At 48.3% G+C, this 21,305-nt stretch overlaps 1 protein-coding gene across 1 annotated transcript in view; it reads left to right on the top strand.

Moving 5' to 3' along the window:
• The window catches only part of DPYSL5 (dihydropyrimidinase like 5), a 168,771-nt gene that overhangs the window by 114,594 nt on the left and 32,872 nt on the right, over window positions 1–21,305 (top strand). Inside the window, exons 3-7 of the mRNA XM_063914956.1 lie at window positions 2,550–2,708; window positions 3,100–3,279; window positions 3,938–4,006; window positions 11,989–12,033; window positions 17,928–18,003. Of these exons, the coding sequence (XP_063771026.1) occupies window positions 2,550–2,708; window positions 3,100–3,279; window positions 3,938–4,006; window positions 11,989–12,033; window positions 17,928–18,003 (529 nt within the window). The remainder of the gene's footprint in view (window positions 1–2,549; window positions 2,709–3,099; window positions 3,280–3,937; window positions 4,007–11,988; window positions 12,034–17,927; window positions 18,004–21,305) is intronic.

Genomic DNA, 21,305 nt, shown 5'->3' with positions numbered 1-21,305 from the left:
ATCACCTCCAGCCCATAGCTTTTATATCACCTCCAGGCCATAATTTATATATCACCTCCATGCCATAGATTATATATCACCTCAAGCCCATAGTTTACATATCACCTCCAGCCCATAGCTTATATATGACTTCCAGTCCATAGCTTACATATCACCTCCAGCCCATAGCTTATATATCACCTCCAGGACATAGCTTACATATCACCTCCAGACCATAGCTTATATATCACCTCCAGACCATAGCTTATATATCACCTCCAGGCCATAGCTTTTATATCACCTCCAGTCCTTAGCTTATATATCACCTCCAGGCCATAGCTTATATATCACCTCCAGGCCATAGCTTATATATCATCTCCAGGCCATAGCTTATATATCATCTCCAGGCCATAGCTTATATATCACCTCCAGGCCATAGCTTATATGTCACCTCCAGGCCATAGTTTATATATCATCTCAAGCCCATAGCTTATATATTACCTCCAGGCCATAGCTTATATATCACATCCAGCCCATAGCTTACATATCACCTCCAGGCCATAGTTTATATATCACCTCCAGCCCATAGCTTACATATCACCTCCAGGCCATAGTTTATATATCACCTCCAGCCCATAGCTTATATATATCACCTCCAGCCCATAGCTTATATATCACCTCCAGCCCATAGCTTATATATCACCTCCAGGCCATACCTTATATATCACCTCCTCTGGGAGATATAGAATATAAATCGTAGAACTAGACAATTAGATTGCGCAAAATAAGAAAAATAATAATAACAATAATAATAATAATAATAATAATAATAAAATATCCTCTGTTCATAAATTTCACAGGAGGAAAATGGCTTCTCTTGGAAAATGTAGAAATTGCATTTATAACATAAAACATGCCTATACAGACAGACATAAAATCTTCAGGACGCAATGCACAATAAGGTATTATAAAGATTGGTCAGAGACTGCTGACTATACCACGTTAGTGAACCCCCCCCCTATATTATACTAAGTGGAGTTTTATAGTAAATCTAAGTGATATCTCCTCCACGTAAAGTGTCCAAAGGTTGTGGACAATTGTCACACATCTTCTCCATCTGAGACTAGAGTAAATGTGTTACTTTGTAGCACAATTATATGACTGATACCGTGCTTACTGCTAAACCACTGTAATAATGTCTCCCACTTCAGCTGATGTAAGTACTGTGTGCTGCTCACTGTCTAGTTGGAGTGATCCCTTGCACTGAATATGTGTCAGGAGATGTGGCCCTACGCATCCAGACCTTACTGGTAACTATAGTGATGTCGGCCGCAGAGGGTTCCGGCACTAGTAGAGATATAGGTGCTGTGCTGTCCCAGGGACGGATCCAGGGAAGGCGCGGTAACCCTGAGACTGCTGTACGTCATGTTGGATATCTGAAGACGGCTTGCTATAATGGTGTGCCTGATGCAGGTCTAGTATGACCGAAACGTCGCATATGTACTTAGTATATACTGCATATTGTATTGCAGAAATAATCAAATGATGGGGAATGGTGACATCAGAGGCAACATTTGCCAGCATGCTCCATGATTATTATCCAGATTGGATCATGATATACTGTAGGGTTCCTCACTTCAGCATCTGGTGATGGGACAGCTCCCACAGCAAGAACTACAAGCCTAGAACAGCGGTGCCTATCCATTCTGCAGCTGGACACCCAATGTACAGTATCAGTTCCCGGGGACCACAGAGGAGGATTGCGCTAGAACCTATTGCATATCTTAGGCTGGGTGCACACTTTAACTCCGGACCCGCTGACCAAGGCCCCTGTTAGTAAGGCTATACACACTTACCAATCAGCTGCTCGTTATATCTGGCCAGACATCACAACTGGGAAGGTATTTAAAGTTGCCCGCGCAGTTGTCATGTCATTGTCCTTGGTTCCTGCGGCTGTATAACGGGCCGACGCGACCTTCCTGTGAAAGACGTAATTCACAGACATATCTTCTGTACACATGGACAGATGCACTATGCTGTATGGCTGTTGGCCAGACAAAAAACAGAAACAGGTCCCTGGGGTACTCCAGTGGTCACCTCCTGTGAGTGCACTCCATTTACTACAACTCTCTGTTTCCTATCCTGCAACCAGTTATCAAAATAACTCACCTGTGCTCAAGTATGGCTGGTCTGGTATTGTGCCCTGTGGGCTGAGTTTGGGGAACACTGCTTTATCAGTTGGAGACCGGAAGGCTCAATTCTAGCTTCTCTGCTTCTTACGGTCCTAACCACTTTTGGGAAACTCATCACCTCATTAGTACTCAGATCTACCTATCCTCCCCAGATTTGTCACCATCTGTATTGGTCTGCGTTACTGAATGTTTTTCTGCTGTTTCATCTGAAAAACATGGAATGTGACGGCAGTAAAGAACCACGTGGCCCATTGTGTAACCTTTCCAGCGGTGATTCCTATACCCTCTATACCCCAGACAAGGGTGGGCTGATGTCAGACCCAGTGACCGCTCAGTAGTCTGGAGTAATATACAGTACGTTACTTTTCTTTCTTGCAGGCGGCTCTCATGGGTGGCACCACCATGGTCATAGGTCAGGTCCTTCCAGACAAAGAGATCTCGCTGCTGGACGCCTATGAGAAGTGCAGGAGCCTGGCGGACCCCAAGGTTTGCTGTGACTACGCTCTCCACATGGGTGTCACCTGGTGGGGTCCAAAGGTACTGTGTCCCCTTTATACCTCATCTCCTCATCCCAATGTCCATTCCTACATCCGGCAGTCACATCCTCATAGTGCGTTCTCAGTGCCGTCACCTACTAGGGTGGGCTCAGGTCCTCTTCGAAGCCTTGCTGAGGGACCTGTAAAATAGTCCTAGATCAGCATTAGCCTACCCACAGGTCTGACACTAGAGTTGTGCTGCGTAGATACAGTGAGTTCCACCAGCCTGTAGGCTATTCTGGAACATCAGAACCATTGTCAGTGTTACACTCTGTTATGTTATCCATCTGTCAAGTCTACATTCATCTGTCGAAGCTTGTTACCTGAGATCACAGCGTTGGTCCTCATGATCCACTATTGACGCCCCCTCCCATTGCATCTCTCTTTGGCAGGTGAAGGCTGAGATGGAGACCTTGGTGCGGGAGAAGGGGGTGAACTCCTTCCAGATGTTCATGACGTATAAGGACCTGTACATGCTGCGGGACAGTGAGCTCTACCAGGTCTTCCGGCACTGTAAGGACCTGGGGGCTGTGACACGAGTCCATGCCGAGAACGGGGACCTGGTGGCTGAGGTGAGATCCTCTGGTGTTGTGTGTTCCTGCTGCTTATACCCTGTCCTGAACGTGAGGCTCTCTGTATAGGGGTTCATTGATTTAACGTACAAAATATCCCGTTCTTACCCTGTAAACAACTGCCGTGTGCACTCTGTGGGGCGTATATATACATTGCACCTACCTTTCCTGAAGGTCCTGCAAAGTTCTAGGGGCCACCAAGGTGCTGTATGTCCCGGATCATGCCATCATGTTTCGACCGGGTGGCACAGATGTCTTCAGCCAACAGGAGAGGTTCCTTGTGGTGGGGGCCCGTCATTGCAGCAGGCTATACCAAGTTACTGTTCTCTTTCTGGTCCTCCCTCGTACATCTCTTAGGTCCAGATTCCTTGGCTTCTCTCCATTCCCCTGTCTGTTGGCTCCTGCCACCCACCGGTCGGAGAGAGAGCGAGAGAGAGCGGTTATGGGAAAGCGGTCAGCTTACTCTATGTAGGATGTTACGGGGAACGGATAAATGCAGAACCGGAGCTTGAGCCCAGCCATCTCTAGAACACTCTATACAACTTGTTCTAGGTGTTACCACAGTGGTTACCTACCATAAGAGCCTGCCCGTGAGGCCTCTAACAAGTCATAAGGGAATAAGTTCAACTAATGGCTGCCATTAACTTTCCCCCAACAGGGAGCCAGGGAGACGCTGGATCTGGGGATCACCGGACCCGAAGGGATTGAGATCAGTCGGCCTGAAGAGGTAAGTGTCAGCCCTCCACAGCTACACCTGCTGTACCCGAGGAGGTAAGTGTCAGCCCTCCACAGCTACACCTGCTGTACCCGAGGAGGTAAGTGTCAGCCCTCCACAGCTACACCTGCTGTACCTGAGGAGGTAAGTGTCAGCCCTCCACAGCTACACCTGCTGTACCTGAGGAGGTAAGTGTCAGCCCTCCACAGCTACACCTGCTGTACCTGAGGGAGGTAAGTGTCAGCCCTCCACAGCTACACCTGCTGTACCTGAGGAGGTAAGTGTCAGCCCTCCACAGCTACACCTGCTGTACCCGAGGAGGTAAGTGTCAGCCCTCCACAGCTACACCTGCTGTACCTGAGGAGGTAAGTGTCAGCCCTCCACAGCTACACCTGCTGTACCCGAGGAGGTAAGTGTCAGCCCTCCACAGCTACACCTGCTGTACCCGAGGAGGTAAGTGTCAGCCCTCCACAGCTACACCTGCTGTACCTGAGGGAGGTAAGTGTCAGCCCTCCACAGCTACACCTGCTGTACCTGAGGGAGGTAAGTGTCAGCCCTCCACAGCTACACCTGCTGTACCCGAGGAGGTAAGTGTCAGCCCTCCACAGCTACACCTGCTGTACCCGAGGAGGTAAGTGTCAGCCCTCCACAGCTACACCTGCTGTACCTGAGGAGGTAAGTGTCAGCCCTCCACAGCTACACCTGCTGTACCCGAGGAGGTAAGTGTCAGCCCTCCACAGCTACACCTGCTGTACCTGAGGAGGTAAGTGTCAGCCCTCCACAGCTACACCTGCTGTACCTGAGGAGGTAAGTGTCAGCCCTCCACAGCTACACCTGCTGTACCTGAGGGAGGTAAGTGTCAGCCCTCCACAGCTACACCTGCTGTACCCGAGGAGGTAAGTGTCAGCCCTCCACAGCTACACCTGCTGTACCTGAGGAGGTAAGTGTCAGCCCTCCACAGCTACACCTGCTGTACCTGAGGGAGGTAAGTGTCAGCCCTCCACAGCTACACCTGCTGTACCTGAGGGAGGTAAGTGTCAGCCCTCCACAGCTACACCTGCTGTACCTGAGGGAGGTAAGTGTCAGCCCTCCACAGCTACACCTGCTGTACCTGAGGCAAGATACATACCATGTAACAGCCTGGGCTATTAGGAGAGGAGGACGCAATTTAGAGGCACAGATAATATATATATTTCTCTGACGTCCTAGTGGATGCTGGGAACTCCGTAAGGACCATGGGGAATAGCGGCTCCGCAGGAGACTGGGCACAAAAGTAAAGCTTTAGAACTACCTGGTGTGCACTGGCTCCTCCCCCTATGACCCTCCTCCAAGCCTCAGTTAAGATTTTGTGCCCGAACGAGAAGGGTGCACACTAGGGGCTCTCCTGAGCTGCTTAGTGAAAGTTTTAGTTTAGGTTTTTTATGTTCAGTGAGACCTGCTGGCAACAGGCTCACTGCATCGAGGGACTAAGGGGAGAAGAAGCGAACTCGCCTGCGTGCAGAGTGGATTGGGCTTCTTAGGCTACTGGACACCATTAGCTCCAGAGGGATCGAACACAGGCCCAGCCTCGGAGCTCGGTCCCAGAGCCGCGCCGCCGGCCCCCTTACAGAGCCAGAAGCAAGAAGAGGTTCGGAAAAAGCGGCGGCAGAAGACGTCCTGTCTTCAACAAGGTAGCGCACAGCACTGCAGCTGTGCGCCATTGTTACTCAGGCACACTACACACTCCGGTCACTGAGGGTGAGCAGCAATGTAAAACACCTTGGCTGGCATAAATACACCACATATAACCCCCAGGGCTATATGGATGTACTTTAACCCCTGCCAGAACTCACCAAAAAAGCGGGAGAAAAGGCCGCCGAGAAGGGGGCGGAGCCTATCTCCTCAGCACACAGGCGCCATTTTCCATCACAGCTCCGCTGGAAGGACGTCTCCCTGACTCTCCCCTGCAGTCCTGCACTACAGAAAAGGGTAAAAAAGAGAGGGGGGGCACTAATTTGGCGCAGTTTTGATACTAACAGCAGCTATAAAGGGAAAAGCACATTTTATAGTGGTATTCCTGTCTATATATAGCGCTCTGGTGTGTGCTGGCATACTCTCCCTCTGTCTCCCCAAAGGGCTAGTGGGGTCCTGTCCTCTATCAGAGCATTCCCTGTGTGTGTGCGGTGTGTCGGTACGATTGTGTCGACATGTTTGAGGAGGAAAATGAGATGGAGGCGGAGCAATTGCCTATTATACAGTTGTCACCCCCTAGGGAGTCGACACCTGAGTGGATGAGCTTATGGAAGGAATTGCTTGACAGTGTCAGCTCTTTACGACAGACAGTTGACGACATGAGACAGCCGGCTACTCAGCTTGTGCCTGTCCAGGGGTCTCAAACGCCATCAGGGGCTTTAAAACGCCCGTTACCTCAAATGGCAGACACAGACACGGATACTGACTCCAGTGTCGATGATGAGGAGACAAATGTGACTTCCACCAGGGCCACACGTTACATGATTGAAGCAATGAAAAATGTATTGCATATCTCTGATAATACAAGTACCACTAAAAAGGGTATTATGTTTGGTGAGAAAAAACTGCCTGTAGTTTTTCCTGTATCTGAGGAATTAAATGAAGTGTGTGATGAAGCGTGGGTTTCCCCCGATAAAAAACTGATAATTCCTAAAAGGTTATTGGCTAATGGCATCGTACCCTTTCCCGCCAGAGGATAGGGCACGTTGGGAAACACCCCCTAGGGTGGATAAAGCGCTCACACGCTTGTCTAAACAGGTAGCACTACCCTCTCCTGATACGGCCGCCCTAAAGGAACCTGCCGATAGAAAGCTGGAGAATATCCTAAAATGTATATACTCTCACACGGGTGTTATACTGCGACCAGCAATCGCCTCAGCCTGGATGTGCAGTGCGGGCCTGGCGTGGTCGGATTCCCTGACTGAAAATATTGATACCCTAGATAGGGACAGTATATTACTGACTATAGAGCATTTGAAGGATGCATTTCTATATATGCGTGATGCACAGAGGGATATCTGCCGACTGGCATCAAGAGTTAGCGCGCTGTCCATTTCTGCAAGAAGAGGTTTATGGACGCGGCAGTGGTCAGGTGATGCGGATTCTAAAAGGCACATGGAAGTATTGCCTTATAAGGGGGAGGAGTTATTTGGGGTAGGTCTATCAGACCTGGTAGCCACGGCAACTGCTGGAAAATCCACATTTTTACCCCAGGTAGCTTCTCAACCTAAGAAGACGCCGTATTATCAGGCGCAGTCCTTTCGGCCCCATAAGGGCAAGCGGGCAAAAGGCGCCTCATTTCTTCCCCGTGGCAGAGGGAGAGGAAAAAGGCTGCATCAAGCAGCCAGTTCCCAGGAACAGAAGCCCTCTCCCGCCTCCGCAAAGTCCTCAGCATGACGCTGGGGCTTTACAAGCGGACTCAGGCACGGTGGGGGCCCGTCTCAAGAAGTTCAGTGCGCAGTGGGCCCACTCGCAAGTGGACCCCTGGATCCTTCAGGTGGTATCTCAGGGGTACAAATTGGAATTCGAGACTTCTCCCCCTCGCCGTTTTCTAAAGTCTGCTTTACCGACGTCTCCCTCAGACAGGGAGGCAGTATTGGAAGCCATTCACAAGCTGTATTCCCAGCAGGTGATAATCAAGGTACCCCTCCTACAACAGGGAAAGGGGTACTATTCCACACTATCTGTGGTACCGAAGCCGGACGGCTCGGTGAGACCAATTTTAAACCTAAAATCCTTGAACACTTACATACAAAGGTTCAAATTCAAGATGGAGTCACTCAGAGCAGTGATTGCAAACCTGGAAGAAGGGGACTATATGGTGTCTCTGGACATCAAAGATGCTTACCTACATGTCCCAATTTACCCTTCTCACCAAGGGTACCTCAGGTTTGTGGTACAGAACTGTCACTATCAGTTTCAAACGCTGCCGTTTGGATTGTCCACGGCACCCCGGGTCTTTACCAAGGTAATGGCCGAAATGATGATACTCCTTCGAAGGAAGGGAGTTTAAGTTATCCCTTACTTGGACGATCTCCTGATAAGGGCAAGATCCAGGGAACAGTTGGAAGTCGGAGTAGCACTATCTCAGATAGTGCTGCGTCAGCACGGTTGGATTCTCAATATTCCAAAATCGCAGCTGATCCCGACGACACGTCTTCTATTCCTAGGGATGATCCTGGAAACAGTCCAGAAAAAGGTGTTTCTCCCGGAGGAGAAAGCCAGGGAGTTATCCGAACTAGTCAGAAATCTCCTAAAACCAGGCCAAGTCTCAGTGCATCAATGCACAAGGGTCCTGGGAAAGATGGTGGCTTCTTACGAAGCAATCCCATTCGGCAGATTCCACGCAAGAACCTTCCAGTGGGATCTGCTAGACAAATGGTCCGGGTCGCATCTTCAGATGCATCAGCGGATAATCTTGTCACCAAGGACAAGGGTGTCTCTCCTGTGGTGGTTGCAGAGTGCTCATCTTCTAGAGGGCCGCAGATTCGGCATTCAGGACTGGGTCCTGGTGACCACGGATGCCAGCCTGAGAGGCTGGGGAGCAGTCACACAGGGAAAAAATTTCCAGGGCTTGTGGTCAAGCCTGGAGACATCACTTCACATAAATATCCTGGAGCTAAGGGCCATCTACATTGCTCTATGCCTAGCAAGACCTCTGCTTCAAGGTCAGCCGGTGCTGATCCAGTCAGACAACATCACGGCAGTCGCCCACGTAAACAGACAGGGCGGCACAAGAAGCAGGAGGGCAATGACAGAAGTTGCAAGGATTCTTCGCTGGGCGGAAAATCATGTGATAGCACTGTCAGCAGTGTTCATTCCAGGTGTGGACAACTGGGAAGCAGACTTCCTCAGCAGACACGACCTCCACCCGGGGGAGTGGGGACTTCACCCAGAAGTCTTCCACATGATTGTGAACCGTTGGGAAAAACCAAAGGTGGACATGATGGCGTCCCGCCTCAACAAAAAACTAGACAGGTATTGCGCCAGGTCAAGGGACCCTCAGGCAATAGCTGTGGACGCTCTGGTAACACCGTGGGTGTACCAGTCAGTGTATGTGTTCCCTCCTCTGCCTCTCATACCCAAGGTACTGAGAATCATAAGAAGGACAGGAGTAAGGACTATACTCGTGGCTCCGGATTGGCCAAGAAGGACTTGGTACCCGGAACTTCAAGAGATGCTCACAGAGGAAGGCCCCTACAGAGGAATTTCAACTGGGTCGTTTCCTGCATTTCCTGCAAACAGGACTGTCTATGGGCCTAAAATTAGGGTCCATTAAGGTTCAAATTTCGGCCCTGTCGATTTTCTTCCAGAAAGAACTGGCTTCAGTTCCTGAAGTTCAGACGTTTGTCAAGGGGGTGCTGCATATACAGCCTCCTTTTGTGCCTCCAGTGGCACCTTGGGATCTCAATGTTGTTTTGGGGTTCCTAAAATCACATTGGTTTGAACCACTCTCCACTGTGGACTTAAAATATCTCACATGGAAAGTGGTAATGCTGTTAGCCCTGGCTTCGGCCAGGCGTGTCTCAGAATTGGCGGCTTTATCCTATAAAAGCCCTTACCTAATTTTTCATACGGACAGGGCAGAATTGAGGACTCGTCCTCAATTTCTCCCTAAGGTGGTTTCAGCGTTTCACTTAAACCAGCCTATTGTGGTACCTGCGGCTACTAGGGACTTGGAGGACTCCAAGTTGCTGGACGTAGTCAGGGCCCTGAAAATATTTCCAGGACGGCTGGAGTCAGAAAATCTGATTCGCTGTTTATCCTGTATGCACCCAACAAGCTGGGTGCTCCTGCTTCTAAGCAGACTATTGCTCGTTGGATTTGTAGCACAATTCAGCTTGCACATTCTGTGGCAGGCCTGCCACAGCCAAAATCTGTAAAAGCCCATTCCACAAGGAAGGTGGGCTCATCTTGGGCGGCTGCCCGAGGGGTCTCGGCTTTACAACTTTGCCAAGCAGCTACTTGGTCAGGGGCAAACACGTTTGCTAAATTCTACAAATTTGATACCCTGGCTGAGGAGGACCTGGAGTTCTCTCATTCGGTGCTGCAGAGTCATCCGCACTCTCCCGCCCGTTTGGGAGCTTTGGTATAATCCCCATGGTCCTTACGGAGTTCCCAGCATCCACTAGGACGTCAGAGAAAAAAAGAATTTACTTACCGATAATTCTATTTCTCGTAGTCCGTAGTGGATGCTGGGCGCCCGTCCCAAGTGCGGATTGTCTGCAATACTTGTACATAGTTATTGTTACAAAAATCGGGTTATTATTGTTGTGAGCCATCTTTTCAGAGGCTCCTCTGTTATCATGCTGTTAACTGGGTTCAGATCACAGGTTGTACGGTGTGATTGGTGTGGCTGGTATGAGTCTTACCCGGGATTCAAAATCCTTCCTTATTGTGTACGCTCGTCCGGGCACAGTATCCTAACTGAGGCTTGGAGGAGGGTCATAGGGGGAGGAGCCAGTGCACACCAGGTAGTCCTAAAGCTTTTACTTTTGTGCCCAGTCTCCTGCGGAGCCGCTATTCCCCATGGTCCTTACGGAGTTCCCAGCATCCACTACGGACTACGAGAAATAGAATTATCGGTAAGTAAATTCTTATTATATATATATATATATATATATAAAATATCAATTATTTTGATTATGTATTGGTCCTGAATGTACTTCAGATGAAGCTGTCACTATAGGGAAGGCATTTCCTATGCGCAGGAGACTTCCTGTCTGCAATCCTAGGATAACAGAAGGATAATTGGCACTTGAATGTATAGAAGTGTAAACGCAAAGCGAGACACTGTACATCCTGTCCTACCCGCTGTAAGGACAGCGCCATCTGCAGTATGTACAGCTGACACTGCCACTATTGTTTGTTTAGTGATCCTCTACTGACTCCCTCTAGTGGTGGATATAGAGTACAGCAATGTGACTGCAAACACAGCTCATTGGTTATAACAAGAGAATACATTTAGAATGTGCCTGTCACATCCTCACATTGGCCCTCATTCCGAGTTGTTCGCTCGCTAGCTGCTTTTAGCAGCATTGCACACGCTAAGCCGCCGCCCTCTGGGAGTGAATCTTAGCATAGCAGAATTGCGAACGAAAGATTAGCAGAATTGCGAATAGACACTTCTTAGCAGTTTCTGAGTAGCTCCAGACTTACTCTGCCACTGCGATCAGTTCAGTCAGTTTCATTCCTGGTTTGACGTCACAAACACACCCAGCGTTTGCCCAGACACTCCCCCATTTCTTCAGACACTCCCGCGTTTCCCCCAGAAACGCCAGCGTTTTTTCGCACACGCCCAGAAAACGGCAAGTTTCCGCCCAGAAACACCCACTTCCTGTCAATCACACTCCGATCACCAGAACGATGAAAAAACCTCGTTATGCCGTGAGTAAAATACCTAACTTTTGTGTAAAATAACTAAGCGCATGCGCTCTGCGAACCTTGCGCATGCGCAGTAAACGACTAATCGCAATATAGCGAAAATCGGGAACGAGCGAACAACTCGGAATGACCCCCATTGCACACATGTACACAGGACGCATACAGTATGTACTAGCTTGCAGCACGTGGTTACTGTGTGTCATGGCTGGTTGCATTCATACAGCCCAGTAGTTCCAGGAATCAGGATGTGACTTGCAGGGAGAAGCAGTCCGTTTGGCCATTACACAATTATACAGGAGTGATGTTATTATAGTGTATAAACTCCTGTAACCTAATATCCATACATAAAGTGAGTTCTGATGTCATTGTTTATAGGATGGATGAGTCATGATGTCATCACTGCAGTGTCCATTAGGACATTTTGCTTATTGCAGATGCTAGGAATGATGTCAGATGTCTGTGCCTGTATGTAGAGGTTACAGTAAGCAGCGCAGTAGCACATTGTCAGTACCAGCCGTTATCTATATTGTGTGTTATGGATTCATTCTCAGGACTCTTGTGTTACAGACTAATGACTGTGTCACTCCTCTCTCCTACAGCTGGAAGCTGAGGCCGTGCACAGAGCCATAACCATTGCTAACCGGGTGAGATCTACATCCATATCTGAGGGTCATCAGTGTCCTGTGCATCGCAGCCTGTGTGTGCTGTATTGTGTGATTCCTGTCCTGTGCATCACAGCCTGTCTGTGCTGTATTGTATGATTCCTGTCCTGTGCATCACAGCCTGTCTGTGCTGTATTGTGTGATTCCTGTCCTGTGCATCGCAGCCTGTGTCTGCTGTATTGTGTGGTTCCTGTCCTGTGCATCGCAGCCTGTGTGTGCTGTATTGTGTGGTTCCTGTCCTGTGCATCACAGCCTGTCTGTGCTGTATTGTATGATTCCTGTCCTGTGCATCGCTGCCTGTGTGTGCTGTATTGTGTGATTCCTGTCCTGTGCATCGCAGCCTGTGTGTGCTGTATTGTGTGATTCTTGTCCTGTGCATCGTTGCCTGTGTGTGCTGTATTGTATGATTCCTGTCCTGTGCATCACAGCCTGTCTGTGCTGTATTGTATGATTCCTGTCCTGTGCATCGCTGCCTGTGTGTGCTGTATTGTGTGATTCTTGTCCTGTGCATCGTTGCCTGTGTGTGCTGTATTCTGTGATTCCTGTCCTGTGCATCGCCGCCTGTGTGTGGTTTATTGTGTGATTCCTGTCCTGTGCATCGCTGCCTGTGTGTGCTGTATTGTGTGATTCTTGTCCTGTGCATCGCTGCCTGAGTGTGCTGTATTGTGTGATTCCTGTCCTGTGCATCGCCGCCTGTGTGTGGTTTATTGTGTGATTCCTGTCCTGTGCATCGCAGCCTGTGTGTGCTGTATTGTGTGATTCTTGTCCTGTGCATCGCTGCCTGTGTGTGCTGTATTGTGTGATTCCTGCCCTGTGCATCGCCGCCTGTGTGTGGTTTATTGTGTGATTCCTGTCCTGTGCATCGCTGCCTGTGTGTGCTGTATTGTGTGGTTCCTGTCCTGTGCATCGCTGCCTGAGTGTGCTGTATTGTGTGATTCCTGTCCTGTGCATCGCTGCCTGTGTGTAATTTATTGTGTGATTCCTGTCCTGTGCCTCGCTGCCTGTGTGTGCTATATTGTGTGATTCCTGTCCTGTGCATCGCTGCCTGTGTGTGCTGTAGTGTGTGATTCCTGTCCTGTGCATCGCTGCCTGTGTGTGCTGTATTGTGTCATTCCTGTCCTGTGCATCGCAGCCTGTGTGTGCTGTATTGTGTGATTCTTGTCCTGTGCATCGCTGCCTGTGTGTGCTGTATTGTGTGATTCCTGCCCTGTGCATCGCCGCCTGTGTGTGGTTTATTGTGTGATTCCTGTCCTGTGCATCGCTGCCTGTGTCTGCTGTATTGTGTGATTCCTGTCTTGTGCAACGCTGCCTGTGTGTGCTGTATTGTGTGATTCCTGTCCTGTGCATCGCTGCCTGTGTGTGCTGTATTGTGTGATTCCTGTCTTGTGCAACGCTGCCTGTGTGTGAGGTATTGTGTGATTCCTGTCCTGTGCATCGCTGCCTGTGTGTGCTGTATTGTGTCATTCCTGTCCTGTGTGTGCTACATTGTATGATTCCTGACCTGTGCATCGCTGCCTGTGTCTGCTGTATTGTGTGATTCCTGTCTTGTGCAACGCTGCCTGTGTGTGCTGTATTGTGTGAGTCCTGTCCTGTGCATCGCTGCCTGTGTGTGCTGTATTGTGTGATTCCTGTCTTGTGCAACGCTGCCTGTGTGTGCTGTATTGTGTGATTCCTGTCCTGTGCATCGCTGCCTGTGTGTGCTGTATTGTGTCATTCCTGTCCTGTGCATCGCTGCCTGTGTGTGCTGTATTGTGTGATTCCTGTCCTGTGCATCGCTGCCTGTGTGTGCTGTATTGTGTGATTCCTGTCTTGTGCAACGCTGCCTGTGTGTGCTGTATTGTGTGATTCCTGTCCTGTGCATCGCTGCCTGTGTGTGCTGTATTGTGTCATTCCTGTCCTGTGTGTGCTACATTGTATGATTCCTGACCTGTGCATCGCTGCCTGTGTTTGCTACATTGTGTGCTTCTTGTCCTGTGCATCGCGTCCTGATTCAGAAGTGCATGCAAACAACACGGAGTGCCGATGTCACGTAGTTGAGTGATTAGTTGCTACTCCCCGCATATATGCAAAGTGTACAAAATACTCCGGGGACCCCTGCGGCACACACATTACCCTAAGTATACGCACATTACTGCTTGCCATGGGGCAGGTGAAAGTGTCGCTGGTGCACACAATGGTGTGTGTATGGGTGTCTCAGGGCATGCACATACAGACGCACAAGGGGAAGGCTGAAGCTAGCATTTGCATATTATCAATGCCGCAGCTGCAGCTTCCACCTCTGACCCAGCAGGCCCATTGTGTGATTCCTGTCCTGTGCATCGCTGCCTGTGTGTGCTGTATTGTGTTACTCCTGTCCTGTGCATCGCTGTTTGTGTGTGATTTATTCTGTGATTCCTGTCCTGTGCATCGCAGCCTGTGTGTGATTTACTCTGTAATTCCTGTCCTGTGCATCGCTGTCTGTATGTGCTACATTGTGTGATTCTTGTCCTGTGCATCGCTGCCTGTGTGTGCTGTATTGTGTGATTCTTGTCCTGTGCATCGCAGCCTGTGTGTGCTGTATTGTGTTACTCCTGTCCTGTGCATCGCTGTCTGTGTGTGCTGTATTGTGTTACTCCTGTCCTGTGCATCGCAGCCGGTGTGAGCTACATTGTGTGATTCCTGCCCTCTACATCGCAGCCTGTGTTTGAAACATTGGGGGTAATTCCAAGTTGATCGCAGTAGGACATTTTTTAGCAGTTGGGCAAAACCATGGCCCTCATTCCGAGTTGTTCGCTCGCTAGCCGCTTTTAGCAGCAGTGCACACGCTAGGCCGCCGCCTACTGGGAGTGAATCTTAGTTTAGCAGAATTGCGAATAGAAATTTCTTAGCAGTTTCTGAGTAGCTCGAGACTTACTCTGCAACTGCGATCAGTTCAGTCAGTTTCATTCCTGGTTTGACGTCACAAACACACCCAGCGTTCGCCCAGACACTCCCCCGTTTCTCCAGACACTCCCGCGTTTTTCCCAGAAACGCCAGCATTTTTTCACACACTCCCATAAAACGGCCAGTTTCCGCCCAGAAACACCCACTTCCTGTCAATCACATTACGATCACCAGAACGAAGAAAAAACCTCGTAATGCCGTGAGTAAAATACCAAACTTCTTAGCAAATTTACTTGGCGCAGTCGCAGTGCGAACATTGCGCATGCACAATTAGCGGAAAATCGCTGCGATGCGAAGAAAATTTACCGAGCGAACAACTCGGAATGAGGGCCTATGTGCACTGCAGCGGAGGCAGATATAACATGTGCAGAGAGAGTTAGATTTGGGTGGGTTATATTGTTTCTGTGCAGGGTAAATACTGGCTGCGTTATTTTTACACTGCAAATTAGATTGCAGATTGAACACACCCCACCCAAATCTAACTCTCTCTGCACATGTTATATCTGTCCCCCCTGCAGTGCACATGGTTTTGCCCAATTGCTAAAAACTTGCTGCTGCGATCAACTAAGAATTACCCCCATTATGTGATTCCTGTCCTGTGCATCGCAGCCTGTGTGTGAAATATTGTTTGATTCTTGTCCTGTGCATCGCTGCCTATGTCTGCCGTATTGTGTGATTCCTGTCTTGTGCAACGCTGCCTGTGTGTGCTGTAGTGTGTTATTCCTGTCCTGTGCATCGCTGCCTGTTTGTACTGTATTGTGTGAGTCCCCTACTGTGCATCGCTGCCTGTGTGTTCTACTTTGTGCGATTCTTGTCCTGTGCATCGCAGCCTGTGTGCACTGTATTATGTGATTCCTGTCCTGTGCATCGCAGCCGGTGTGAGCTACATTGTGTGATTCCTGCTCTCTACATCGCAGCCTGTGTTTGAAATATTGGGGGTAATTCCAAGTTGATCGCAGCAGGAAATCTTTTAGCAGTTGGGCAAAACCATGTGCAGTGCAGGGGGGGGGGGGGGGGCAGATATAACATGTGCAGAAAGAGTTAGATTTGGGTGGGTTATTTTGTTTCTGTGCAGGGTAAATACTGGCTGCTTTATTTTTACACTGCAATTTAGATTGCAGATTGAACTCACCCCACCCAAATCTAACTCTCTCTGCACATGTTATATCTGCCTCCCCTGCAGTGCACATGGTTTTGCCCAATTCCTAAAAACTTGCTGCTGCGATCAACTCAGAATTACCCCCATTATGTGATTCCTGTCCTGTGCATCGCAGCCTGTGTGTGAAATATTGTGTGATTCCTGTCCTGTGCATCGCAGCCTGTGTGTGAAATATTATGTGATTCCTGTCCTGTGCATCGCAACCTGTGTGTGAAATATTATGTGATTCCTATCCTGTGCATCACAGCCTGTGTGTGAAATATTGTGTGATTCCTGTCCTGTGAATCGCCGCCTGTGTGTGAAATATTGTGTGATTCCTGTCCTGTGAATCGCCGCCTGTGTGTGAAATATTGTGTGATTCCTGTCCTGTGAATCGCCGCCTGTGTGTGAAATATTGTGTGATTCCTGTCCTGTGAATCGCCGCCTGTGTGTGAAATATTTTGTGATTCCTGTCCTGTGCATCGCAGCCTGTGTGTGAAATATTGTGTGATTTCTGTCCTGTGAATCACTGCCTGTGTGTGAAATATTGTGTGATTTCTGTCCTGTGAATCACTGCCTGTGTGTGAAATATTGTGTGATTCCTGTCCTGTTAATCGCCCCCTGTGTGTGAAATATTTTGTGATTCCTGTCCTGTGAATCACTGCCTGTGTGTGAAATATTGTGTGATTCCTGTTCTGTGCAATATATTGTATGGTTAACAAATTTGTAATCATTTATATAAAATATTATGTTTGTATTTATTGTGTGGTTTATGTATCATGGTGTTTGGTGTTCTATGTGATTGTGTACTTTGGGGTATGGGCTACTGTGTGGTGACATCTCGTTTGTGTGTCTTAGTGTTTGGGTTGCTGTGTGCTTTGTGTATCTTGGTGTTTGGGTTACACAGTAATCCAAACACCAAGATACACATAGCATATAGTAACCCAAACACCAAGATACGTAAAGTATCTTGGTGTTTGGGTTACTATATGCTTTGTGTATCTTGGTGTTTGGATTACTGTGTGCTTTGTGTATCTTGGTGTTTGGGTTACTGTATGCTTTGTGTATCTTGGTGTTTGGGTTGCTGTGTGCTTTGTGTATCTTGGTGTTTGGATTACTGTGTGCTTTGTGTATCTTGGTGTTTGGGTTACTGTGTGCTTTGTGTATCTTGGTGTTTGGGTTACTGTATGCTTTGTGTATCTTGGTGTTTGGGTTGCTGTGTGCTTTGTGTATCTTGGTGTTTGGATTACTGTGTGCTTTGTGTATCTTGGTGTTTGGGTTACTGTATGCTTTGTGTATCTTGGTGTTTGGGTTGCTGTGTGCTTTGTGTATCTTGGTGTTTGGATTACTGTGTGCTTTGTGTATCTTGGTGTTTGGGTTACTGTGTGCTTTGTGTATCTTGGTGTTTGGGTTACTGTATGCTTTGTGTATCTTGGTGTTTGGGTTGCTGTGTGCTTTGTGTATCTTGGTGTTTGGATTACTGTGTGCTTTGTGTATCTTGGTGTTTGGGTTACTGTATGCTTTGTGTATCTTGGTGTTTGGATTACTGTGTGCTTTGTGTATCTTGGTGTTTGGGTTACTGTATGCTTTGCGCTTTATGGTGTTAGGGTTACTGTGTGCTTTGTGTATTGTTGTGTGTGGGTTCCTTTGTGCTTTGGGTATTGTGGTGTTTATGTTACTGTGCTTTGTGTATCTTGGTGTTTGGGATACTGTGTTTATCTCATTGTGTTAATACTATGTTCTCACCATCTTGTCCTAACCGGTGTGTATCTGGCTCTACTAATTCTGTAGCTTCCTCTCTGTCTCTGCTTCTCAGACCTTTTGCCCTGTGTACTTGGTGAACGTCTCCAGTATGTCAGCAGGTGATGTCATTGCCTCTGCCAAAATGCAAGGTGAGATCCAGGAGGATGCCCTGACCCATGTCATGTAGGACAGTACCTGAGTGATGTGTGGTGATATCCAGGAGGATGTCCTGACCTGTGTCATGTAGGACAGTACCTGAGTGATGTGTGGTGATATCCAGGAGGATGTCCTGACCTGTGTCATGTAGGACAGTACCTGAGTGATGTGTGGTGAGATTCAGGAGGATGCCCTGACCCGTGTCATGTAGGACAGTACCTGAGTGATGTGTGGTGATACCCAGGAGGATGTCCTGACCTGTGTCATGTAGGACAGTACCTGAGTTATGTGTGGTGAGATCCAGGAGGATGTCCTGACCTGTGTCATGTAGGACAGTACCTGAGTGATGCAAGGAGATCCAGGAGGATGCCCTGACCCGTGTCATGTAGGACAGTACCTGAGTGATGTGTGGTGAAATCCAGGAGGATATCCTGACCTGTGTCATGTAGGACAGTACCTGAGTGATGCAAGGAGATCCAGTAGGATGCCCTGACCCGTGTCATGTAGGATAGTACCTCAGTGATGTCTGTTGAGATCCAGGAGTATATCCTGACCTGTGTCATGTAGGACAGTATCTGAGTGATGTGTGAGGAGATCCAGGAGGATGTCCTGACCTGTGTCATGTAGGACAGTACCTGAGTGATGTGTGGTGAGATCCAGGAGTATGTCCCGACCTGTTTCATGTAGCACAGTACCTGAGTGATGTGTGGTGAGAGTCTGGAGTATATCCTGACCTGTCTCATGTAGGACAGTACCTGAGTGATGTGTGGTGAGATCCAGGAGTATGTCCCGACCTGTTTCATGTAGCACAGTACCTGAGTGATGTGTGGTGAGATTCTGGAGTATATCCTGACCTGTGTCATGTAGGACAGTACCTGAGTGATATGTGGTGAGATCCAGTAGGATGTCCTGACCCGTGTCTTGTAGGACAGTACCTGAGTGATGTGTGGTGAGATCCAGTAGGATGTCCTGACCTGTGTCATGTAGGACAGTACCTGAGTGATGTGTGGTGAGATCCAGTAGGATGTTCTGACCTGTGTCATGTAGGACAGTACCTGAGTGATGTGAGGAGATCCAGGAGGAATACTTTACAATGCAGTTCTGGCATTTGGGATTCTATGCGCCGCCCTATGAATTCACTAGGACATCACTGAGTTATGACGTGGTCCGGCCGTGCTTTCATGGATCTTTGTTCAAACCTCAAAGTGGCTCCATCCTGTGCGGAGCTGATACCTGCACTCACATTATCACTTCTAGGGCAGTGGACTCTTCATAATCTTTAGTTGGAATAAATCGTGAAAGCTAAGCATAGTAAAGTTGGGGTTTACAACTATTTTGTTGTTTTGAAGGTAAAGAAGACAGCTGAGTGAGATTCAGGTGGTAACATGGACCTGCTCAGACTCTCCAACATTATATTATGTACAGTATGAGTAATACAGTATAATGTAATAGACATATAGGGGTCAATCCATTAGGTGCAAGTTTGCAAAAGCGAGTTTGTATCATGAAACTCACGTTCCTGTCCCACATCATTTACAGCTCCATGCACCTGTCCCACATCATTTACACCTCTACATACCTGTCCCACATCAGTTATACCACCACTTACCTGTCCCACCTCAATTAAACCTCCACGTACCTGCCCCACATCATTTACACCTCCACGTACCTGTCTCACATCATTTACACCTCCACGTACCTGTCCTACATAATTTACATCTCTACATACCTGTCCCACATTATTTACACCTCCACATACCTGTCCCACATTATTTACACCTCCATGTACCTGTCCTACATAATTTACATCTCTACATACCTGTCCCACATTATTTACACCTCCACATACCTGTCCCACATTATTTACACCTCCATGTACCTGTCCCACATCATTTACACCTCCATGTACCTGTCCCACATCATTTACACCTCCACGTACCTGTCCTACATAATTTACACCTCCACATACCTGTCCCACATCATTTACATCTCCACATACCTGTCCCACATCATTTACACCTCCACATACCTGTCCTACTTCATTTACACCTCCACGTACCTGTCCTACATAATTTACACCTCCACATACCTGTCCCACATCATTTACACCTCCACGTACCTGTCCCACATCATTTACACCTCCACATACCTGTCCCACATTATTTACACCTCCACGTACCTGTCCTACATAATTTACACCTCAACATACCTGTCCCACATCATTTACATCTCCACGTACCTGTCCCACATCATTTACACCTCCACGTACCTGTCCCACATTATTTACACCTCAACCTACCTGTCCCACATTATTTACACCTCCATGTACCTGTCCCACATCATTTACATCTCCACGTACCTGTCCCACATCATTTACACCTTCACTTACCTGTCCCACATTATTTACACCTCCATGTACCTGTCCCACATCATTTACATCTCCACGTACCTGTCCCACATCATTTACACCCCCATGTACCTGTCCCACGTCATTTACATCTCCACGTACCTGTCCCACGTCATTTACACCTCCACGTACCTGTCCCACATTATTTACACCTCCACATACCTGTCCCACATTATTTACACCTCCATGTACCTGTCCCACATCATTTACATCTCCACGTACCTGTCCCACATCATTTACACCTCCACGTACCTGTCCCACATCATTTACACCTCCACGTACCTGTCCCACATCATTTACACCTCCACGTACCTGTCCCACATTATTTACACCTCCACGTACCTGTCCCACATCAGTTATACCACCACATACCTGTCCCACATCATTTACATCTCCACGTACCTGTCCCACATCATTTACACCTCCACGTACCTGTCCCACATTATTTACACTTCCACGTACCTGCCCACATCATTTACACCTCCATGTACCTGTCCCACATCAGTTATACCACCACTTACCTGTCCCACCTCATTTACACCTCCACGTACCTGTCCCACATCATTTACACCTCCATGTACCTGTCTCACATCATTTACATCTCCACATACCTGTCCCACCTCATTTACACCTCCACGTACCTGTCCCACAAAATTTACACCTACACATACCTGTCCCACGTCATTTACACCTCCATGTACCTGTCCCACATCATTTACACCTCCATGTACCTGTCCCACATCAGTTATACCACCACTTACCTGTCCCACCTCATTTACACCTCCACGTACCTGTCCCACATCATTTACACCTCCATGTACCTGTCCCACATCATTTACATCTCCACATACCTGTCCCACATCATTTACACCTCCACGTACCTGTCCC

This window comes from Pseudophryne corroboree, chromosome 4 (genome assembly GCF_028390025.1).
Source record: "Pseudophryne corroboree isolate aPseCor3 chromosome 4, aPseCor3.hap2, whole genome shotgun sequence".
In the NCBI taxonomy this organism is placed as follows: domain Eukaryota; kingdom Metazoa; phylum Chordata; class Amphibia; order Anura; family Myobatrachidae; genus Pseudophryne; species Pseudophryne corroboree.
This window is presented reverse-complemented; position numbering and strand designations above follow the sequence as displayed.